Genomic DNA, 25,712 nt, shown 5'->3' with positions numbered 1-25,712 from the left:
ATGAGATTCTCAGAGTCAGACCCCTTGTGAGACCATATGCTGGTGCGGTTGGCCCTGGGTTCCTCCTAATGCAAGACAATGCTAGACCTCATGTGGCTGGAGTGTGTCAGCAGTTCCTGCAAGACGAAGGCATTGATGCTATGGACTGGCCCGCCCGTTCCCCAGACCTGAATCCAATTGAGCACATCTGGGACATCACGTCTCGCTCTATCCATCAACGTCACGTTGCACCACAGACTGTCCAGGAGTTGGCAGATGCTTTAGTCCAGGTCTGGGAGGAGATCCCTCAGGAGACCATCCGCCACCTCTTCAGGAGCATGCACAGGCGTTGTAGGGAGGTCATACAGGCACGTGGAGGCCACACACACTACTGAGCCTCATTTTGACTTGTTTTAAGGACATTACATCAAAGTTGGATCAGCCTGTAGTGTGTTTTTCCACTTAAATTTTGAGGGTGACTCCAAATCCAGACCTCCATGGGTTAAAAAATTTGATTTCCATATTTTTTTTTTTGTGTGATTTTGTTGTCTGCACATTCAACTATGTAAAGCACAAAGTATTTCAGAAGAATATTTAATTAATTCAGATCTAGGATGTGTTATTTTTGTGTTCCCTTTATTTTTTTGAGCAGTGTATATATATATTACACACACACACAGTATCTCACAAAAGTGAGTACACCCCTGACATTTTTACAAATATTTTATTCTATCTTTTCATGGGACAACACTGAAGATCTGACACTTTGATACAATGTAATGTAGTCAGTGTACGGCTTGTATTACAGTGTAAATTAGTTGTGCCCTCAAAATAACTCGACACACAGCCATTGATGTCTAAACCGCTCGCAACAAAAGTGAGTACTACCCTAAGTTAAAAATGGCCAAATTGTGCCCAAATGTCAATATTTTGTGTGACCACCATTATTTTCCAGCACTGCCTTAACCACTTGCCGCAACTGTAACGCCGAAAGGCGTCATCGCGGCGGCTCCCCCAGGCTACGCTAACGCCGATTGGCGTCATCTCGCGTGAGCCGAGATTTCCTGTGAACGCGCGCACACAGGCGCGCGCGCTCACAGGAACGGAAGGTAAGAGAGTGGATCTCCAGCCTGCCAGCGGCGATCGTTCGCTGGCAGGCTGGAGATGTGTTTTTTTTAACCCCTAACAGGTATATTAGACGCTGTTTTGATAACAGCGTCTAATATACCTGCTACCTGGTCCTCTGGTGGTCCTCTTTGTTTGGATCGACCACCAGAGGACACAGGTAGCTCAGTAATATGTTGCACCAAGCACCACTACACTACACCCCCCCCCCCCCCTGTCACTTATTAACCCCTTATTCACCCTTGATCACCCCATATAGACTCCCTGATCACCCCCCTGTCATTGATTACCCCCCTCTCATTGATCACCCCCCTGTAAAGCTCCATTCAGATGTCCGCATGATTTTTACGGATCCACTGATAGATGGATCGGATCCGCAAAACGCATACGGACGTCTGAATGGAGCCTTACAGGGGCATGATCAATGACTGTGGTGATCACCCCATATAGACTCCCTGATCACCCCCCTGTCATTGATCACCCCCCTGTAAAGCTCCATTCAGATGTCCGCATGATTTTTACGGATCCACTGATAGATGGATCGGATCCGCAAAACGCATACGGACGTCTGAATGGAGCCTTACAGGGGCGTGATCAATGACTGTGGTGATCACCCCATATAGACTCCCTGATCACCCCCCTGTCATTGATCACCCCCCTGTAAAGCTCCATTCAGACGTCCGCATGATTTTTACGGATCCACCGATAGATGGATCGGATCCGCAAAACACATACAGGCGTCTCCCTGGAGCCTTCCAGGGGGGGTGATCACCCCATATAGACTCCCTGATCACCCCCCTGTCATTGATCACCCCCCTGTCATTGATCACGCCCCCTGTCAGGCTGCATTCAGATGTCCGTATGATTTTTACGGATCCACGGATACATGGATCGGATCTGCAAAACACATACGGACATCTGAATGGAGCCTTATAGGGGGGGGTGATCAATGACAGGAGGGTGATCACCCCATATAGACTCCCTGATCACCCCCCTGTCATTGATCACCCCCCTGTCCTTACATTTTCACCCCTCTGTCCATTCAGACATTTTTTTGGCCCAAGTTAGCGGAAATTATTATTTTTTTCTTACAAAGTCTCATATTCCACTAACTTGTCATTTTACATATACCCATGCTAGGTATACATATACCCATGCTAGGTCAAATGTCAACTTTGTATAAAAAAATGGGAAAAGTTGTCTTTTGCCAAGATATTTCTCTCACCCAGCATGAGTATATGTAAAAAGACACCCCAAAACACATTGCCCAACTTCTCCTGAATACGGCGATACCACATGTGTGACACTTTTTTGCAGCCTAGGTGGGCAAAGGGGCCCACATTCCAAAGAGCACCTTTAGGATTTCACAGGTCATTTACCTACTTACCACACATTAGGGCCCCTGGAAAATGCCAGGGCAGTATAACTACCCCACAAGTGACCCCATTTTGGAAAGAAGACACCCCAAGGTATTCCGTGAGGGGCATGGCGAGTTCCTAGAATTTTATATTTTTTGTCACAAGTTAGCGGAAAATGATGATTTTTTTTTTTCCCCTTACAAAGTCTCATATTCCACTAACTTGTGACAAAAAATAAAAACTTCCATGAACTCACTATGCCCAACACGAAATACCTGGGGGTGTCTTCTTTCCAAAATGGGGTCACTTGTGGGGTAGTTATACTGCCCTGGCATTCTAGGGGCCCAAATGTGTGGTAAGGAGTTTGAAATCAAAATGTGTAAAAAATGACCAGTGAAATCCGAAAGGTGCTCTTTGGAATATGGGCCCCTTTGCCCACCTAGGCTGCAAAAAAGTGTCACACATGTGGTTGGGGAATGTGTTTTGGGGTGTCATTTTACATATACCCATCCTGGGTGAGAGAAATATCTTGGCAAAAGACAACTTTTCCCATTTTTTTATACAAAGTTGGCATTTGACCAAGATATTTCTCTCACCCAGCATGGGTATATGTAAAATGACACCCCAAAACACATTCCCCAACTTCTCCTGAGTACGGCGATACCACATGTGTGGCACTTTTTTGCAGCCTAGGTGGGCAAAGGAGCCCACATTCCAAAGAGCACCTTTCGGATTTCATCGGTCATTTTTTACACATTTTGATTTCAAACTACTTACCACACATTTGGGCCCCTAGAATGCCAGGGCAGTATAACTACCCCACAAGTGACCCCATTTTGGAAAGAAGACACCCCAAGGTATTCGCTGATGGGCATAGTGAGTTCAAAGAAGTTTTTATTTTTTGTCACAAGTTAGTGGAATATGAGACTTTGTAAGAAAAAAAAATAAAATAAAATAAAAAATCATCATTTTCCACTAACTTGTGACAAAAAATAAAAAGTTCTATGAACTCACTATGCCCATCAGCGAATACCTTAGGGTGTCTACTTTCCGAAATGGGGTCATTTGTGGGGTGTTTGTACTGTCTGGGCATTGTAGGACCTCAGGAAACATGACAGGTGCTCAGAAAGTCAGAGCTGCTTCAAAAAGCGGAAATTCACATTTTTGTACCATAGTTTGTAAACGCTATAACTTTTACCCAAACCATTTTTTTTTACCCAAACATTTTTTTTTTATCAAAGACATGTAGAACAATAAATTTAGAGAAAAATTTATATATGGATGTCGTTTTTTTTGCAAAATTTTGCAACTGAAAGTGAAAAATGTCATTTTTTTTGCAAAAAAATCTTTAAATTTCGATTAATAACAAAAAAAGTAAAAATGTCAGCAGCAATGAAATACCACCAAATGAAAGCTCTATTAGTGAGAAGAAAAGGAGGTAAAATTCATTTGGGTGGTAAGTTGCGTGACCGAGCAATAAACCGCTAAAGTTGTGGAGTGCCGATTTGTAAAAAAGGGCCTGGTCTTTAGGGGGGTATAAACCTGTGGTCCTTAAGTGGTTAAAGGGAACCTGTCACCGGGATTTTGTGTATAGAGCTGAGGACATGGGTTGCTAGATGTCCGCTAGCACATCCGCAATACTCAGTCCCCATAGCTCTGTGTGCTTTTATTGTGTATAAAAAACGATTTGATACATATGCAAATTAACCTGAGATGAGTCAGAGCTTGAAAATATGACTCTTCTCTGGTCACACAAGTAAGATGTGACTCTAATGTTATTTTGCATATGTATCAAATCGTTTTTTTTACACAATAAAAGCACACAGGGCTATGGGGACTGGATATTGCGGATGTGCTAGCGGCCATCTAGCAACCCATGTCCTCAGCTCTATACCCAAAATCCCGGTGACAGGTTCCCTTTAACTCTTTTGGGCATAGAGTTCACTAGGGTTTCACAGGTTGCCACTGGAATCCTCTTCTACTCCTCCATGATGACATCACAGAGTTGGTAGATGTTAGAGACCTTCCGCTCCTCCAGCATCAAAAAACAACAATAAAACTCCATACAATAAAATCCAGAGTTCACATATGGACCAATATCAATCTATAATCAAATATAAAAATCGATAAGATTCGATAAAATGCATTAAAAGTATCGATCAAGAATCGTCCTGAGCAAAAATATTATTCCATATAGTCTCTAAACTCCAACTCTTCTTATGATTTGAGGACCAAACTCATAGTACGTGTGCGGCGTCCCGCTACACAGGCTCAAGATTATATCAAAAGTCAATTCAAACCACAGCGATCTTACAGGGATATTATGTTCATATGCCGTATATATGCTGTTAGTCCTGAGACACTAGTGCTGTAATAGAAATTAATACACTTACGTGTCCGCGATCTCACCCTTCGTTTATACCGCACTAATTCACATCACATGCTGACCTGCAGACGTGTATCGATGTCGGTTAATCTCGTGACTGATGACGTCCTCTCATGGGCGGGCGGGCGGTTCAATCTTTCACGGCTTACGGCTTGTAGTTGATGATGACCCTGTATTGTTTCCTTAGTAAATGTTCGTGTAGCAGTGCTGTGGTGTAAGAGAAGATGAAAAATCAGATTTCTATAATTCGAAGTCCTCCTTGTTAAAGATCGGGGGGCGGTGGTATCAAACGCATTTCGGAACTGTGCATCGTCCCTTCCTACACAGTCTCGAAACGCGTTTGATACCACCGCCCCCTGATCTTGAGCAAGGAGGACTTCAAATTATAGAAATGAGATTTTTCATCTTCTCTTACACCACAGCACCGCTACACGAACATTTACTAAGGAAACAATACAGGGTCATCATCAACTACAAGCCGTAAGCCGTGAAAGATTGAACCACCCGCCCGCCCATGAGAGGACGTCATCAGTCACGAGATTAACCGACATCGATACACGTCTGCAGGTCAGCATGTGATGCGAATTAGTGCGGTATAAACGAAGGGTGAGATCGCGGACACGTAAGTGTATTAATTACTATTACAGCACTAGTGTCTCAGGACTAACGGCATATGAACATAATATCCCTGTAAGATCGCTGTGGTTTGAATTGACTTTGGATATAATCTTGAGCCTGTGTAGCGGGACGCCGCACACGTACTATGAGTTTGGTCCTCAAATCATAAGAAGAGTTGGCGTTTAGAGACTATATGGAATAATATTTTTGCTCAGGACGATTCTTTATCGATACTTTTAATGCATTTTATCGAACCTTATCGATTTTTATATTTGATTATAGATTGATATTGGTCCATATATGAACTCTGGATTTTATTGTATGGAGTTTTATTGTTTTGTTGTCAATTGCACATTCAATTATACTGTTTGGTTCCAAGTATCAGTGAGTGCCCAGCTTTTTGTATACATTTGTTTTTTCAGTATAGTGGGTGAGTCTATATCAGCTGTGAGCACCACTGTTCTATGGTCTGACACTTTAGTGCAGCCTCACTGCATTCTGAAGCCCCACAGATGCATAAAAGGGTTTACGTCTGGAGACATGCTTGGCCAGACCAGCACCTTTACCCTCAGTTTCTTTAGCACGGCAGTGGTCATCTTGGAGGTGTGTTTGGGGTTGTTATGTTGGAATACTGCTCTGCGGCCTAGTTTCCGAAGGGAGGGGATCATGCTCTGCTTCAGTTTTTTACAGTACAGGTTGTTAATGGTCCCCTCAATGAACTGTAGCCCCCCACAGCTGGCAGGACTCATGCAGCCCCAAACCATGACATTCCCACCACCATGCTTGACTGTAGGCAAGAAACACTTGTCTTTGTAGTCCTCACCTGGTTGCCACCACACATGCTTGACTATCTGAACCAAATAAGTTTATATTGGTCTCATCAGACCACAAGACATGGGTCCAGTAATCCATGTCCTTAGTCTGCTTGTCTTCAGCAAACTGTTTGCGGGGATTCTTGTGCACAATCTTTAGAAGAGGCTTCCTTCTGGGAAGACAGCCATGCAGACCAATTTGATGCAGTGTGCGGCATATGGTCTGAGCACTGACAAGCTGACCCCCCACCCCTTTAACCTCTGCAGCAATGCTGGCAGCACTCATACTTCTATTTTGAAAAGATAACCTCTGGATATGACGCTAAGCACGTGCACTCAACTTCTTTGGTAGACCATGGCGAGGCCTGTTCTGAATGGAACCTGTCTTGTTAAACCACTGTATGGTCTTGGCCACCATGCTGCAGATCAGTTTCAGAGTGTTGGCAATCTTCTTATAGCCTCGGCCATCTTTGTGTAGAGCAACAATTCTTTTTTTCAGATCCTTCAGAGAGTTCTTTGCCATGAGGTGCCATGTTGAACTTCCAGTGACCAATGAGAGAGCATGAGAGCGATAACACCAAATGTAACACACCTGCTCCCCATTCACACCTGAGACCTTGCAACACTAACGAGTCACATGACACCAGGGAGGGAAAATGGCTAATTGGGCACATTTTGGGCATTTTCACTTAAGGGTGTACTCACCTTTGTTGCCAGCGGTTTAGACATTAATGGCTGTGTTGTGTTATTTTGAGGGCACACCAAATTTACACTGTTATAAAAGCTGTACACCGACTACTTTACATTGTATCAAGGTGTCATATCTTTAGTACTGTCCCATGAAAAGATATTATAAAAAATTTACAAAAATGTGAGGGGTGTACTTGTGAGATACTGTATATATATATATATAATATAAAGCTGAGTGTATGTATGTCCGCTAAAGGAATCCACACTGTCGCATTTACAATCACGAAATTTGGCACACAGGTACATCAGGTGTCCGGGAAGGTTTTAGACCAGATCTCAGCTCTCTAGCATGTACTGTTCCTGAAATATTACCAAAAAATGTATTAGCTAATAGCAGCATGGTCACATGACCCTTATCAGCCAATAGAAGCTCGCAGGCCCTTAGTCTCTACATACACAAAGTTTTACACCAGGTTTCCATAACTACCCAGCCATTTTTCTTCACTGCTGTAGGTCAGCTTTAACCCCTTCACTACCGAGCCACTTTTCATCTTAAATCCCAGGCCGATTTTTCCAAATCTGACATGTGTCACTTTATGTGGTAATAACTTTGGAACGCTTTTACTCATCCAGGCCATTCTGAGACTGTTTTCTCGTGACACATTGTACTTCATCATAGTGGTACATTTCAGTCAATATTTTTCATTTTTATTTAAAACAAAATACCAAATTTACAAAATAAATGGAAAAATTCGCAACTTTCCAAATTTCAATTTCTCTGCTTTTAAAACAGATAGTGATACCTCATATAATTGTTATTATTTTACATTTCCCATATGTCTACTTTATGTTTGGATAATTTTGTGAATGTCATTTTACTTTTTGGGGACGTAGAATCTGGATGGGCAAACTGCGGCTCTCCAGCTGTTGTAAAACTACAAATCCCATCATGCCCTGCTGTAGGCTAATAGCTGTAGGCAGACTGGGCATACTGGGAGTTGTAGTTTTACAACAGCTGTTGAGCCGCAGTTTGCCCATCCCTGGCTTAGAAGCACATGGGCACACGGCAGGGTGCAGAAGGAAAGGAACGTCATATGGTTTTTGGAAAGCAGATTTCACTGGGATAATTTTAAGTTGCCATGTCACATTTGAAGACCCCCTGATGCACCTCTAGAGTAGAAACTCCCAAAAAATTAACCAATTTTGGAAACTACGGGAAAAGGTGGCAGTTTTGTTGGTACTATTTTAGGGTACATATAATTTTTGGTTGCTCTATATTACACTTTTTCTGAGACAAGGTAACAAAAAATAGCTGTTTTGGTACTGTTTTTATTTTTTGTTATTTACAATGTTCATCTGACAGGTTAGATCATGTGATATTTTTATAGAGCAGGTTGTTACGGACACGACAATACCAAATATGACTACTTTTTTGGTTGGTTGTTTCAGTTTTACATAATAAAGCATTTCTAAAAAAAAAATATGATTTTTTAGTGTCTCCATATTTTTATTTTTTGCGCAACTGTCTTATATAGGGGCTCATTCTTTTCATTACGAGATGACAGTTTGATTGGTACTATTTTAGGGTGCATATGACTTTTTGATCGCTTGGTATTACACTTTTTGTGATGTAAGGTGACAAAAAAATGGCTTTTTTGACATTTTTTTTATTTTTTTACGGTGTTCACCTGAGGGGTTAGGTCATGTGATATTTTTATAGAGCAGGTCATTACAGACGTAGCAATACCTAATATGTATACTTTTTTCTTATTTATTTAAGTTTTACACAATAATATTTTTGAAACAAAAAAAAAATGATCATGTTTTAGTGTCTCCATAGTCTGAGAGTCATAGTTTTTTTAATTTTTTGGGCGATTGTCTTAGGTAGGGTATCATTTTTGCGGGATGAGAAGATTGTTTGATTGGCACTATTTTGCGGTGCATATGACTTTTTGATCGCTTGCTATTACACTTTTTGTGATGTAAGGTGACAAAAAATGGCTTTTTTGAATACGTCTTTTTTTATTTTTTTTACGGTGTTCACCTGGGGGGTTAGGTCATGTGGTATTTTTATAGAGCAGGTTGTTACGGACGGGACAATACCTAATATGTCAACTTTTTTTTTTTTACATTTAACAAAAGCATTTTTGAAACAAAAAGTTGGTCATGCAAGCTAAAGAACTCTTTTAAAGGGGTTGTACAGTAATTTAATATTGATAACCTATCCTCAAGAGGTCATCAATATCAGACCGTTGGGGGTCCTACCCCAGCATTCTGTAGATCAGCTATTTGAAGAGGTAGTGATGCTACAATTGTTTGTCCCTTTCACTTGACTTGAAGTTCGTCGCCTCTATAAGCAAGAACATATGCAGGAAATTTAAAGAGAAAGTAGTGCTCGCATGAGTGCCACCAAGACCTATCCCTTGGATAGGTCATCAGTATTAAAACACTGCACAACCACATTCCAGTAAGTAGGACTGAATTGCAGTTCCTGACAAGTGCCTGAATGGGGGTGGTGCTGTGCAGAGTTAAAAATAAGAAATGGCCACTGTGATTAATGCTAGGTTCACATACGATTTGTGAACTCCCGTTGTCTGTTACAGCAGAGGAACAGACTACCAGAATTCACCATATCCGAGGTAGCCGGATACAGCCACACACCACTGGATTCCCATGAACTATAATGGTATCTGATCTTTTTCGGGCATAAATGCCGGCTTTCGGCAGGACAAAATGTCATGCATGCAGCACTTTTTGTCCAAAAACAATCTGGCCAAAGGTTGGCATTTTTGTAGACAGCTGATCAAGGGGGTGTCGGATGTTCGATCCCTACTGATCTAATATTCATGACCTATCCTGAGTAGGGATGAGCAAACCCAGACTTCACCAGGTTCGGTTGGGTTAGGAATTGCGTTATAACAGATCCTGCACTTGTGGCCCGTTGCTAATGGCAATCCCCAGCAAAAAGTCGGACCTTGCGCGCCTGTAATTCGCCCACTGGCTCCTGGTATTGCCCATACGGCCGAGGTAGGTTTAGCGTTAGGTCCCGAGCTACTTGAGAAACTTTGGCGCGGTGCTCGGGCTCAGACATGTCCTCCAAGCAGGATATGTTGGCTAATTCTCAACACCCCTTTAGACTAGGGGTGCACCGAAATTCCGGCAGCCGAAAATATCGGCCGAAAATGCACCTAATCTACTTCAGCCGATATTGTTACATATCGGCCGAAAATATGGGGTGTGGGATTTGTCACCCACCATCTGCGGGCGGGCGCCGGGCGGGCGGTTTACTTTGTCACTGCATCTTTATTTTACCTTACAATCGTGAGGCTCCAGTAACTAACAACTCTGCAGGCAGAGCGGAGGCCGCGTAACGTCACTTACTCACGTGACGCGCCTGCTCCGCCTCCTTCATTCATAAAGTGGGCGGAGCAGGTGCGTCACGTGAGTAAGTGACGTTACGCCGCCCTCCGCTCTGCCTGCAGAGTTCTTACTGGAGCGTGACGATTAGGGATCGACCGATATTGATTTTTTAGGGCCGATACCGATACCGATAATTTGTGAACTTTCAGGCCGATAGCCGATAATTTATACCGATATTCTGGGAATTTTCATTTTTGAGAAAAAAAAAAAATTCATACACAAATCTGCTGAAAATTAATATGTTTATTGTTAATGTGTATTTTGGTTTATTGTTAATGTGTATTTTTTTTTTTTATAAATCTTTTTCATTTATACTTAATATTTTTGTATTTATTTTTTTTTTACTAACCTTTAGCCCCCTTAGGGACTAGAACCCTTGTCCTATTCCCCCTGATAGATCTCTATCAGGGTGAATAGGAGCTCACACTGTCCCTGCTGCTCTGTGCTTTGTGCACACAGCAGCATGGAGCTTATCATGGCAGCCAGGGCTTCAATAGCGTCCTGGCTGCCATGGTAACCGATCGGAGCCCCAGGCTTACACTGCTGGGGCTCCGATCGGAGGAGCAGGGGAGAGGGGATCCTGTGGCCACTGCCACCAATGAGTAATACTGGGTGGGGGGGAGGGGCGCACTGCGCCACCAATGTTTTTACTATTGGCCGGCATTGGGGTGGGGGGCGCACTGCGCCACCAATGATTAATACTGGGGGGCTCGGGGGGGGCGCACTGCGCCACCAATGAAGAGGAGTCTTTCATTCATTCATATACAGGAGGCGGGAGCTGGCTGCAGAATCACATAGCCGGCTCCCGACCTCTATGAGCGGTGGCTGCGATCCGCGGCACCTGAGGAGTTAACTACCGCGGACCGCAGCTGCCGTTCATAGAGGTCGGGAGCCGGCTATGTGATTCTGCAGCCAGCTCCCGCCTCCTGTATATGAATGAATGAAAGGCTTATCTTCATTGGTGGCGCAGCGGCCACAGCCCCTCCCCTCCTCTTGTCTCCTCTCCTGCTATTGGCGGCAGCAGCAGCATCACAGGGGGAGGAGACACTGCTTCCTTCTCCCCTGTGCTGCGGAGGGAACACAGAACGCGCTGAGAGCAGCGCGTTCTGTGTTACCAATACGTTATCGGTATATCGGCAAAATAGATGCCGATACCGATAACGTTCAAAATCCTCAATATCGGCCGATAATATCGGCCAAACCGATAATCGGTCGATCCCTAGTGACGATTGTAAGGTAAAATAAAGATGCAGTGAGTGATGCTGTGAGCAGCAGGGCCGGGGCTCTTATGGGTAGGGGGATCGGTCTATGGCACTGCTATGGGGAGGGGGGATCTGTGCACTGTTATGGGGAAAGGGATCTGTGCACTGTTATGGGCATAACAGTGCACAGATCCCTTTCCCCATAACAGTGCACAGATCCCCTCTCCATAACAGCGCCACCCACAGATCCCCCTCTCCATAACAGCGCCACCCACAGATCCCCTCTCCATAACAGCGCCACCCACAGATCCCCCTCTCCATAACAGCGCCACCCACAGATCCCCTTCTCCATAACAGCGCCACCCACAGATCCCCCTCTCCATAACAGCGCCACCCACAGATCCCCCTCTCCATAACAGCGCCACCCACAGATCCCCCTCTCCATAACAGCGCCACCCACAGATCCCCCTCTCCATAACAGAGCCACCCACAGATCCTCCTCTCCATAACAGCGCCACCCACAGATCCCCCTCTCCATAACAGAGCCACCCACAGATCCCCCTCTCCATAACAGCGCCACCCACAGATCCCCCTCTCCATAACAGCGCCACCCACAGATCCCCCTCTCCATAACAGCGCCACCCACAGATCCCCCCTCCATAACAGCGCCACCCACAGATCCCCCTCTCCATAACAGCGCCACCCACAGATCCCCCTCTCCATAACAGCGCAACCCACAGATCCCCCTCTCCATAACAGAGCCACCCACAGATCCCCCTCTCCATAACAGCGCCACCCACAGATGAATTTCATTCATGAAAAAGAATTATTAATAAAATCATTAAAAAAAAAGTATTTTAAAAGTATTTGGGCAAAAAGGCAGTTTCGGTTTCGGTTTTCGGTCAAGGGCATCCTGAATTTTCGGTTTCGGTGCACCCCTACTTTAGACCAGTACGTGGGTTAGTAAAACCGCAGAGTGCTCCTGTCTTTGTTTTTGTTATGTTTTTTTTGACTGCTTATCACATCCACGCAATTGCTATCCTGTGTAGGATGTCTATTGTGGTACTTGTGGTCCGCTGCAGGCATCCTCCATTGTATGCATTTTTGCTGGGGATTGCCATTAGCAGCGGGCCACAAGTGCAGGATCTGCCCCCCCGGTATAGATGCACCACTGCATATGGGGTTGAGCACTTCCTGCTTTTTAATACCACGCCAATCTGTAGTTTGTATTATCAATTATGCTTGGCCATAGACTTCTAATATGATGGATCAAAACGGAATGCCTCTTAAAGGCTTCTGTTTTGTGACCTGTCTACGAATTCCGTTATAATGGAATTCCTAACCCACCCGAACACGGTGAAGTTCGGGTTCGCTCATCCCTAATCCTGAGAATAGGTCATCAATATTCTACTCCTGGAAAATCCTTTCAATTATTATATATGCTGGAAACTGGCATAAATTATGCCTCACATTTACACCAGCTCATAGCTAGAATGAATTTGTCTTTCTGGTGCACAGAGAGCCAGAAGAGGTGCCAAATAAGGATGAGCGAACTTCTGTTTTTAAGTTCGGCATGCAAGGTTCGGGTTATCTAAGAATTCCATTATGGATTCCGCTACCATGGACCATAAGTTATGGTCCGTCTTAGTGGAATCCATAACGGAATTCTTAGATAACCCGAACCTTGTACTCTGAACTTGAAAACAGAAGTTCGCTCAACACTAGTGCCAAATTATTTTGAGACCTGCACCTCTGGTGCATCTTACTTCAGTGCACTTCTTATGAAGGCCGCCATATGAAACACTAGTCTTAATAAATTCCCCTGTACTGTTTCCATATTTACACTATTGATTGACTAGATGATGAGGATGCTTTATCATATGGGTAGGAGTTGTGTTTTTATGTTTGAGCATTTGCTCTCTATACACATAGGAAAGATACAAAAAGTAAAAATATTAAAGAAACCAAGGTATCACCTTCTTTGTCAGGGGTGAGTTTCTGCCTTAGGAGATGGTTTACAATGGCGCTCATGCATGTATAGCACTGTAGTCCAGCTGTGTTCCAACTCAAACATGTCAGTATAGCGATAGCTTCATCTACTTCTTCATGTCGGAGGTACTGAGAGACAAGCTCCACAGGTCCCAGCTGTCCTCTGGATAAAGCACCTTTGTAAAGAACAGCAAATATAAAACAGAACATAATGAGCAAAAATGCAACACAGTTTGGTCAATTGTAGCAGAATGTGAATGTATCAGGGATAACACTGTGAATACTCATTTACAGCTGTATTTATCCTCCATTATACCACTTATCGTTATGGCTTCATGCAGGAGGGGAAGCTATAGTGGATGCAGAGGTCGCAGTCACTATCAGGCCCAGGAGCCTGAGGGGGCCCAAAGACCCTGTGCGACATAAGACACCGGTATTACACTGCGTGCAGAATTATTAGGCAAATGAGTATTTTGACCACATCATCCTCTTTATGCATGTTGTCTTACTCCAAGCTGTATAGGCTCGAAAGCCTACTACCAATTAAGCATATTAGGTGATGTGCATCTCTGTAATGAGAAGGGGTGTGGTCTAATGGCATCAACACCCTATATTAGGTGTGCATAATTATTAGGCAACTTCCTTTCCTTTGGCAAAATGGCTCAAAAGAAGGACTTGACAGGCTCAGAAAAGTCAAAAATAGTGAGATATCTTGCAGAGGGATGCAGCACTCTTAAAATTGCAAAGCTTCTGAAGAGTGATCATCGAACAATCAAGCGTTTCATTCAAAATAGTCAACAGGGTCGCAAGAAGCGTGTGGAAAAACCAAGGCGCAAAATAACTGCCCATTAACTGAGAAAAGTCAAGCGTGCAGCTGCCAAGATGCCACTTGCCACCAGTTTGGCCATATTTCAGAGCTGCAACATCACTGGAGTGCCCAAAAGCACAAGGTGTGCAATACTCAGAGACATGGCCAAGGTAAGAAAGGCTGAAAGACGACCACCACTGAACAAGACACACAAGCTGAAACGTCAAGACTGGGCCAAGAAATATCTCAAGACTGATTTTTCTAAGGTTTTATGGACTGATGAAATGAGAGTGAGTCTTGATGGGCCAGATGGATGGGCCCGTGGCTGGATTGGTAAAGGGCAGAGAGCTCCAGTCCGACTCAGACGCCAGCAAGGTGGAGGTGGAGTACTGGTTTGGGCTGGTATCATCAAAGATGAGCTTGTGGGGCCTTTTCGGGTTGAGGATGGGGTCAAGCTCAACTCCCAGTCCTACTGCCAGTTTCTGGAAGACACCTTCTTCAAGCAGTGGTACAGGAAGAAGTCTGCATCCTTCAAGAAAAACATGATTTTCATGCAGGACAATGCTCCATCACACGCGTCCAAGTACTCCACAGCGTGGCTGGCAAGAAAAGGTATAAAAGAAGAAAATCTAATGACATGGCCTCCTTGTTCACCTGATCTGAACCCCATTGAGAACCTGTGGTCCATCATCAAATGTGAGATTTACAAGGAGGGAAAACAGTACACCTCTCTGAACAGTGTCTGGGAGGCTGTGGTTGCTGCTGCACGCAATGTTGATGGTGAACAGATCAAAACACTGACAGAATCCATGGATGGCAGGCTTTTGAGTGTCCTTGCAAAGAAAGGTGGCTATATTGGTCACTGATTTGTTTTTGTTTTGTTTTTGAATGTCAGAAATGTATATTTGTGAATGTTGAGATGTTATATTGGTTTCACTGGTAAAAATAAATAATTGAAATGGGTATATATTTGTTTTTTGTTAAGTTGCCTAATAATTATGCACAGTAATAGTCACCTGCACACACAGATATCCCCCTAAAATAGCTAAAACTAAAAACAAACTAAAAACTACTTCCAAAAATATTCAGCTTTGATATTAATGAGTTTTTTGGGTTCATTGAGAACATGGTTGTTGTTCAATAATAAAATGAATCCTCAAAAATACAACTTGCCTAATAATTCTGCACTCCCTGTATAGAAAGCGCATGCAGGTCAAGTTACACCTCTGGCTGGAGGGAAGGGGTTAGGTCAAGAATTTGGCATGGGGGAGGGGGGGGGGCACAAAGCACTGAGGGAAGGGGGGCCCAAGCTGAACTCGTGCATGAAGCCAGGGGCAGAGCTAAAGGCTCATGGGCCCTGATGCTGCAAAAGGAAATATTGCGTGCATAGAAATGTATGTTGGCACATGGGTTGCCCACAGTTCTGTTGACAGGGCTGCTTTGTGGCCATGATCTTCCTTAGTGCTACTTACACTAGATTCATGACTTCGGTTCAAAATGGATCTGTGACCACCATCATGGATTTGCTTTTTCAAATTCATACTTATAAATCCTGTTAGACCTATAATAACCTAACTGATCTATAATATGTTCAGTCAGGGTCTCCGGTATTTTTGAAAGACATAAAAATACTGCATGAAAAAAAAAAAACTAAACATGCAAATGTGAAAAGAACCTTAATAAGGTTGCCCAATTCTTTACATGTGACTGTCTATCCTTGATCACTATCTGATCAGTGGGGGTCTGACACTACGCATCCCTGTCAATCAGCTGTTGTAGCATCAGTGCTGGAACTACACAGCTCCGTTCATTGTGTAATGGACGGAGCTGGAAACTGCAGGGTTACTCACATTGAATTTAATTGGAGAAGTGCAGCAGTAACCAGCTCTTTCCACTGCACAATGGACAGAGCTGTGCAATTGACACCGACTTCAGGCGCCAGAACTTCCTCAGAACAGCTAGTTGGTGGGGTGTGAGGTGTCGGACCCCCACCGTTCAGATAGACCACCATTTGTAAAAGGCTTTAAGACCTTATTCTTCACATCACGTTATGGCCCTGATAAGTATATACATAGGACTCCATTCACTTGATTTGTCGAGCCGGTATTTGTCATTAATCTCCCAAGCCTATGGACGATGTGTCCCACTGTATGCCTGGAATACAATGAAGTCTTCCATTGGAAGCAGAATCGGGAGCATTTTCCTGGCATATACATCACAAAAAAGGGTGAAAACTTGATGGCTGAAGGGCTTAATAAAAAAAGTTTACATCCGAGAATGAAATAGAAACACATTTTACAGAGTCACTAAGACACTTCCATAACTCTGCATGTTACATAATGCATCATACCAATCTGGGCGTAAATTGTTAGGAGGCAATTTATACAAAACCTCCGCCAATTTTTTTTTTTTACAAATTTCATCACATTTGTCTAATATCCAAAGCAAGGGTGTTACTTGTAGTTTAGTCGTTCATGGTACTTGCTCTCGTTGGCAGAACCACAAGGCTTGTAAGATAATAAGGAAAGGATTTATTATTTATCAGTTGCTGGATCCCCAGAAGTCAATTGATCTCATTAACAAGGAGAGTCCGGCCAGAGCACTGCTTAACCTTATTAGAGTGACACAGAGGAGACGATAACCCGAAACACAAAAAAACAAAACAGTAACCATCCCCTATAAGTAAACTCCGGCTGAAATAATGAATCGAAAGGGAAAAGAGCAATTTTACACTGTGAAAAATACTTCATCTAAATGCAAACAATGAATTTTAACGTGTGAGAAATCTCAGTGGTTGAGGTGAAACATCTTTCCCCCTTTAGATGCTTGACCTCACTTGGATGGTGCACTTCTTGGTAGAAGGAGGTGACAGCCAACTCGTAGCCTAATTGATTTAAGAACAGTGTCTAGGGAGGCAGTCCAATTAAATTTACAAGATGGCAATTAGCTGGAAGGCCTCTAAATCCCTGCACTGTGAGCGCTCTGGCCTGTGAGAGAACACAAACGTGCCGGAGATAGCAAGTCAAGGGCCTTTCTTTCCACAAAGGCTGCTGTGAGCGGCGTCACTGGGGAGGGAGAAAAATAAACTCGAGGCCTAAGATCACAGAATGTGGTCTGCTGAAAAGGTAAAGCAATTTAAAGGACTATTAAGACAATGTCAATCCAGTAGTTTTACCTGTGTTTTTGTCTTATGAAACCAATGAATGGACTGATAAACGGTGTACTGCCAGGGTGACATCCACAAGCTATGGCAACGTAAACAAGGGGAAGGGCTACCAATAAGGAGGGCCATGAAGCCAGACTGAACGATGGGCGGTTCAAACACTATAGGCTGTGTTCACATCACATTATGTGGAGGATCTCCCAGTGTAAACCTCCAGTGACTGCCTGAGGGCAACGCAGTTAGACATGAAATAAAGTCTCTTCTCATTAAAGGAGTTAGCCAAACTATAAAACATGCCCCCCAATGCCTGGGCCCCTCATATACATTATGCTTACTTGCTCCGTGGAACCCGCATTGCTCCTGCTCCCCGCACGGCCACCGCTGGATCTCCCGCGATACTAAGGAGGCTTGTCCCCGCCGCGGCCTGCTATTTGTTGCCACCACCCCCCGTCGCCGGATGTTTTGATCCACACAATGGGGAGATGCAGCAGCGGCCGGATAAGGTGCGACGCGGGTGTCGGGGTACGTATGATCTATACGACGGGACCAGGCATTTGGGGGCAGGTTTTATATTTTGGATAACCCCTTTAAGAATCTTCCTGGAATCTTCCTTTCTACCACTGATGACAAAAAGTGTGTGCGTGGGGGGATGTCAGTGCGTCTTATAGGGCGAATACCAATAAGCACTTCCATTATGTACAGCAGGACCACCAGGAAGCAGTGAATACAGCGGTCCCTGTGCTTGCTCTGTACTCACTGCTTCCTGGACTTCTCCTGCAGGCTCTGCATGTTTTGCTGCGACTGCGCACGGTGTAAGGACATAGGCACGCTCTGTGACCTCACGCTGTGCAACGTTAGTTCACAGCAGAGCGCAGAATAAAGCGCACTAGATCTCAGGAGCGGCGGCGGATGGAACAGGAGAGGTAAATAGATTTTTTTTGTTGCAGTCTAATCAGAATTAGGGGTATAAGCTGTGGTCTAGTCAGCACTGGGGGTCTGATCTGAGATTTGGGGGTCTGATTAACATTGGGGATCTGATGAAAAAAATTATTTTTCTTATTTTCCTCCTCTAAGACCTGAGTGCGTTTTATAGGGTGAAAAATAAGGTAGATTATGAGCCTCAAAGTGACAGGGACTGATGTGTGTGTGTGATAATCTCTGTCTAGTGCTACAGAATATGCTTTGCTTTACTAAAGAGGTTTTACAACGTGGAAAAACATCTGCGATAATTTGGTGCATCTTTTATACATATAAAATGGAAGAAATAGGAAATCAGTGTTTGTGAGACATCTCATTTGCCAAATTGTGTCTGAAATTGAACTAAAACACGGAAACCTATACTGATTAATTATTGTGGAAAACATCTGGCTGGATCTGTGGAGTGGTGGCGGAGCAGGAGAGGTACCGGTAAGTTTATTTGTTTCATCTCTGATGGGGTCTGATCTGAGCTCAATTTGATCGGACTGACATGGGGTTCTGATCTGATATAGGGGTCTGATCTTAAGTCTGATATGAGAATCCGATCTGAGGTGTGATGAAGGGGTCTGATCTGAAGTCTGATGAAGATTGGGGGTCTAATAAAGATTGGAGGTCTGTTCTAAGGTCTGATAAAAAATAAATAAATCTTATTTTCCTCAAAATCCTAGGTGTGTCTTACTATAAGGTGCGTCTTATAAGGCCAAAAATATTGTAGTTATTTCCAACCAACTGATCTACAACTATTTCAAAACCAAGTCTGCCAGAATGACTCAAAGCAATACCTCTTCCAGAGATGCCATCTTTGACTATGTCAGAACACTAAAATCAGAATTAAGAACAGTACAATGAGATAACGGAGACGGGCGTAAAATGTTATTTGCCAATAAAAGGATTAAACACATTATATAACAAAACTATCAGCTAGGATCCTACCAGAAACATAATCCACCGCTGCCTGATATGGAGATATTCATCTAGATTATCCGTTGTCAGGCTTCGGTCACAAGTACATTACGCTCATCTTAGCTGCTGCATTGTTTTCTACATTTGAAGAACACAAAAATGTGTGCACAGAATAGTTTATTTTGTTAATTTAGGTATATCCAGAGCAATGCGGAAATATATACGTATGAGATACTGTCTGAGCGAGGCTCCTGAATGGGTTGTACCAAGAAAGATACCCTCGATCCTCTGAATCTTTGTGATCGGTGAGGGTCCAATTGATGGGAATCCAGTTTACAAATCTGCCAGGTTGATCATGTGCTTTGCCACCACATGCATTCACTCCGGTACTGCTAGAGATAGACAAGTACTGCTCCCAGCTAAAGTTATCACAAACTCCAGTGCTCATAGTGAAAGACCAGGATTGAATTGGCAGGTAGAGCGGAAACACCTAAACCCATGCCATTTTCACTCTGGTGTAAATAATGTGACATACTGTATTTTGAGAAGTGTGGTCAATATAATTGTGCTCACACAATGGGGAAGATATATCAAGGCTGGCTTATCCATCCGCCAGTCTTGATCTCACTGCACTGGCGTGAGATGTAAGAGGCAGAAGTCTCCTAATAAATCAGATGCTGTGCGCCAGAAACTGAAATCTACGCCAGCTACAGGCTGGCGTAGACTTCAGCTAGACTCCGCCTCTTTCTGGCGAAAGTTATAGTAAATGCGGCGGCGGCGCTAAGCTACACCTCTTCCACGAAGTCACGTCCCCTTTTCTCAGAACAAAGTGCCGAGAAGCTCAAAAAGTCGCATATTATGGTGCACAGATGCCGTGCGCCATAATGTGCGACTTTTTTATGCCACAATTGTGGCGTACAGGGCTTGATAAATGTCCCCAATGGGTCTCATGCATAAAACCTGTTCTAAGAAAATGTATTGCCCATAGCATCCAGTTATATCCCGACTCATTTTAAAGTTTGCGGAAGGTAAACACTAGAATCTGATCTGTTACTATATTATCACACAGCACTTTTTGGGCAGTAAACCAATACCACCAATACCAATCTATTGAAATTCTTCAATTTGCACCTTAGCTGAAAGATGGTAAGAAGAAACTATAACAATTTGCTTATATGCCACTTCAAAAGTGGATATTCCAGTTTTGCAATTTTCAGCATTAATTGACAGGAAACAACACACTTAGGGTCCATTCACACGTCCACAATTTCGTTCCGCAATTCCGATCCCGAAAAAAATAGAACATGTCCTATTCTTGTCTGCAATTGCGGACAGAATAGGCATATTCTATTAGTGCCGGCGATGTGCGGTTCGCAAAATGCGGAACGCACATTGCCGTGTTCGTGTTTTGCCGGTACTAATAGAATATGCCTATTCTTGTCCGCAATTGCGGACAAGAATAGGACATGTTCTATTTTTTTCGGGAACGGAATTACGTATCCGTATCCATCGTGCTGCCCCGTAGAAATTAATAGGTCCGCAATTCCGTTCCGCAAAATGCGGAACGAAATTGCGGACGTGTGAATGGACCCTAATAGTGATTGTTTGCCTGTAACGCCTGGTTTTCCTGCACTATTGTGGTCACATGACATTTTTCCACTGTGTTGGATCCCTAGCCCGATGACATCATGTCCAAGTCCGAGGAGTAGCGAGGCTTGTAAGGCTCTGCCCTGTAGACACAACATCATCAATGACCTTTCCTCTCAGGGCGGTCTTCTGCTCATGCTTCTGGACCCTGCCCTGTAGACATGATGTCAGTAATGATGCTGTGCCTTAGGGCGTTTTTTTTCTTTCCAGCAGGGCTTCAATTAGGCTTGGTTCCAAGTGCTACATACGGGCTAAGGCCTCATGCACACGACCGTTGTTGGGTTCCGTGTCCGTTGTTCCGTTTTCCGTGATTTTCCGCGGACCCATTCAAGTCAATGGGTCTGTGAAAAAACACGGAGGCACACAAGATTGTCATCCGCGTCCGTGATCCGTGCCCGTTTTTTTCCTATCATTTTCAAGGCAAACTTGACTTAGATTTTTTTTTTCACTTTTCATGTCTGGTGATCCTCCAAAAATTAAGAAGACACACAGAAAAAAAAACGGAAACGGATCACGGAACAATGGAACCCCGTTTTGCGGACCGTGAAAAAATACTGTCGTGTGCATGAGGCCTAACTGCGTACAATCTCCCTCCATTTTTACTTATGCTGTTTATCAGTCACCATAAATAATATGTTCCGTACAGTGTGTTTACAGGGATGCCAAATGTTTTGTGATATATAATATTAAAGAGAGGGTGTGTGGTTCATATCTTAATGAGAACTGTAAAATAATCTTCATAGTAAACGAAAAATAGAATTTTTATTTCCAGTTTTTTTCTTTTACGGTAAAAGTTAAAATTTTCTGCAAAGCTGTTACTAAAAAAAACTAATAAAGCAAAAACAAAGATTTTGTAACAAAATTAGTATGAAATATCATAAAACGGTATTTGGTATCCTTGTAATCATAATAAGCTGTACAATACTGTACATTATTTATGGCGATTGGTAAATGGCGCAATTCTTTTCCCTTCATTTCAGTAATATACTATATGTAATGTTATGGCTGTGAAGAAAATAGCTTTTTAAGCACTGAAAATCCAGCCCTTCCTACAGAACAGGCCTCTAGTGTAATGGTAACTCTTCTGTCTGACATACAGAAGAAATGGGGTTGAAATCCTGATGAAGACCTTTAAATATTTTTTTTTGTAAAGTCTATGTGGTGGAAAAGAGCCCATCCCCCAACCCATATTCAACACAGCTTCATAAATATTCACTGCACTTAAGTGAATACGAATGGGGCTGCTGGGCCCTGTTTGGATCTATGATGCTCCAGCTGGGAGGGGAGGCAGAGACCTAATGCTACAGACACTCCCCATGAGCGCTGGGATGTAAACACAGGGTGGGGGGCACAGATTGTAATTATGTTGGAGAAGTCAAAATTCACTCACAATTTAGTCCGATTTAAATTATGCAGTAAGGTTGACTGCTGGCGTTATTTTTTTTGTGTGTACCCAGAAAATCCCTTTAACCCGTTTAGGACCCAGCCATTTTTCACCTTAAAGGGGTTCTGCACTTTGTTTAAACTGATGATCTATCTTCTGATGATCCGACACCAGGGACCCCCGCCGATCAGCTGTTTGAGAAGGCAGCGGCGCTATAGCAGCACCACGGCCTTCTCACTGTTTACCGCCGGCCCAGTGACGTCACGACTAGTATCAACTAGCCTGGGCGGGGATAAGCTCCATTCAAGTGAACGAAGCTTAGCCGCGCCCAGGCAAGTTGATACTAGTCGTGATGTCACTGGGCCAGCGGTAAACAGTGAGAAGGCCGCAGTGCTGCTGGAGTGCCGCTACCTTCTCAAACAGCTGTTCGGCGGGGGATAGATCATCAGTTTAAACAAAGTGCAGAACCCCTTTAAGGCCCAGGACATTTTTAGCAAATCTGACGTGTCACTTTATGTAGTAATAACTTTAAAACGCTTTTACTTATACAGGCCATTCTGAGATTGGTTTCTCGTCACATATTGTACTTCATGACCGTGGTAAAATTGAGTAACAAAATGTCATTTTTATTTATAAAAAAATAAAGTTATCAAAAATTTGGACAAATTAGCAAATTTCAATTTCTCTACTTTTATAATAGATAGGAACTCCAAAAATAGTTACTACTTTACATTCCCCATATGTCTACTTCATGTTTGGATCATTTTGTGAATGCCATTTTATTTTTTGGGGATGTTAGAAAGCTTAGGCCTCTTTCACACTTGCGTTGTCCGGATCCGGCGTGTACTCCACTTGCCGGAATTACACTCCGGATCCGGAAAAACGCAAGTGTACTGAAAGCATTTGAAGACGGAACCGTCTTCCAAATGCGTTCAGTGTTACTATGGCACCCAGGACGCTATTAAAGTCCTGGTTGCCATAGTAGGAGCGGGGAGCGGGGGAGCAGTATACTTACAGTCCGTGCGGCTCCCCGGGCGCTCCAGAATGACGTCAGAGCGCCCCATGCGCATGGATGACGTGATCCATGTGATCACATGATCCATGAGCTTGGGGCGCCCTGACGTCACTCTGGAGCGCCCGGGGAGCCGCACGGAAGGTAAGTATACTGCTCCCCCGCTCCCCGCTACACTTTACCATGGCTGCCAGGACTTTAGCGTCCCGGCAGCCATGGTAACCACTCTGAAAAAGCTAAATGTCGGATGCGGCAATGCGCCGAAACGACGTTTAGCTTAAGGCCGGATCCGGATCAATGCCTTTCAATGGGCATTAATTCCGGATCCGGCCTTGCGGCAAGTGTTCCGGATTTTTGGCCGGAGCAAAAAGCGCAGCATGCTGCGGTATTTTCTCCGGCCAAAAAACGTTCCGTTCCGGAACTGAAGACATCCTGATGCATCCTGAACGGATTTCTCTCCATTCAGAATGCATTAGGATAATCCTGATCAGGATTCTTCCGGCATAGAGCCCCGACGACGGAACTCTATGCCGGAACACAACAACGCAGGTGTGAAAGAGCCCTTAGAAGTTTAGAAGCAAATCTTGAAATTTTTCAGAAAATTTCCAAAACCCACTTTTTGAGGACCAGTTCAGGTCTGAAGTCCCTTGGTGAGGCTTACATAATAGAAACAACCCAAAAATGACCCCATTTTGGAAACTACACCCTCAAGGTATTCAAAACTAATTTTACAAACTTCCACAAGAATTAATGGAAAAATGGTGATGACATTTCAGAATTTCACTTTTTTGGCAGATTTTCAATTTTAATCCATTATTTCCAATAACAAAGCAAGGGTTAACAGCCAAACAAAACTCAATATTTATTGCCCTGATTCTGTAGTTTACAGAAACACCCCATATGTAGTTGTAATCTGCTGTACGGGCACACGGCAGGGCGCAGAAGGAAAGAAAAGCCATATGGTTTTTGGAAGGCATATTTCACTGGGATAATTTTAAGCTGCCATGTCACATTTGAATGGTAAGTGTTTTTTGGCGTTTTTTCTTGTTACTTAAACACGATCGCCTCTCATTATGATTGTATCTGCTCCAGATGAAGGGGACCCACCTAGAGGCCCCGAAACGCGTTGAGCTGTCCACTCCTCCCCCACCCTGGCTTTGGAATAAAAGGAAAGAAAAAGAAACAGACTCCTGAGTGTGCTTCTGTCCGATTCGGACACCTCTACGGGCGACCCAGGCACAGGAGGTGTGGTGTGGGTGTCTTGAGCTTTATCCCACATTGCCCTCCTGGGTGAAGTGAGTCACTAATATTTTTGATAATATCTTAGATTTTATATGTGATCATACGTGATTTTATATGATATTATCTACCTTAACATTTGATTTTATATACTCTGAGGGCACATACTCTTTTAGAGTGTGTTAACATCACAGGGTCCATAGATTCCATTGAAGGGATCCATTTAAATCTTAAATCTGTATCCAAGGGTTTTTGGTGCCTCTCGTCTGGTCTTTTTTAGCGTCTCCACGCAACACCACTATTCTTCCCTATCACCTACCCTGTGGTCATCAGGGTTAGGTTGAGACCAGTGGCAGCCTGCCTGCTTATACTCAATTTTTTTTCTATCATTTTCCTAAATTAACAGAAACTTCCTAGTCTGCCCTCCTTTGGCGCCCTGCAAAGTTATTCTCAGACCCTCGATCCGAAGGTCTAGTGATTTTCTTCTTCCGCTCTGACTTACATTTGAAGACCCCCTGATGCACCTCTAGAGAAGAAACTCCCAAAAAAAAGACCCCATTTTGGAAACTATGGAATAAGGTGGCAATTGTGTTGGTACTATTTTAGGGTACATATGATTTTTGGTTACATATGATTTTAGGGTACACTTTTTGCGAGGCAAGGCAACAAAAATAGCTGTTTTGGCACCGTTTTTATTTTTTGTTATTTACAATGTTCATCTGACAGGTTAGATCATGTGGTATTTTTATAGAACAGGTTGTTACGGACACGACAATACCAAATATGACTAACTATGAATTTTACATAATAAAGCTTTTTTTTTTAATAAGATTTTTTAGTGTCTCCATATTCTGAAAGCCATAGTTAAATTTTTATTTTTTGGGAGACTGTCATATAGGGGCTCATCTTTTTTTGGCATGAGATGCCGGTTTGATTGGTAATATTTTAGGGAGCTTTTTTCAAAATGGCTTTTTTGACACAATTAAATTATATATTTTT

General features: G+C 43.4%; 1 protein-coding gene across 2 annotated transcripts in view; it reads right to left on the bottom strand.

Annotated features, from left to right (window-relative positions):
• LOC120999260 (WD repeat containing planar cell polarity effector) overlaps window positions 1-25,712 on the bottom strand; it is a 470,467-nt gene that overhangs the window by 199,304 nt on the left and 245,451 nt on the right. For both annotated transcript variants that reach the window (XM_040430129.1, XM_040430130.1), the window contains one exon: window positions 13,567-13,755. In XM_040430129.1, the coding sequence (XP_040286063.1) occupies window positions 13,567-13,755 (189 nt within the window). The remainder of the gene's footprint in view (window positions 1-13,566; window positions 13,756-25,712) is intronic.

Source organism: Bufo bufo, chromosome 4 (genome assembly GCF_905171765.1).
Source record: "Bufo bufo chromosome 4, aBufBuf1.1, whole genome shotgun sequence".
In the NCBI taxonomy this organism is placed as follows: Eukaryota; Metazoa; Chordata; class Amphibia; order Anura; family Bufonidae; genus Bufo; species Bufo bufo.
Note: the sequence above shows the minus strand (reverse complement) of the source record. Positions and strands in the feature narration are given on the sequence as shown.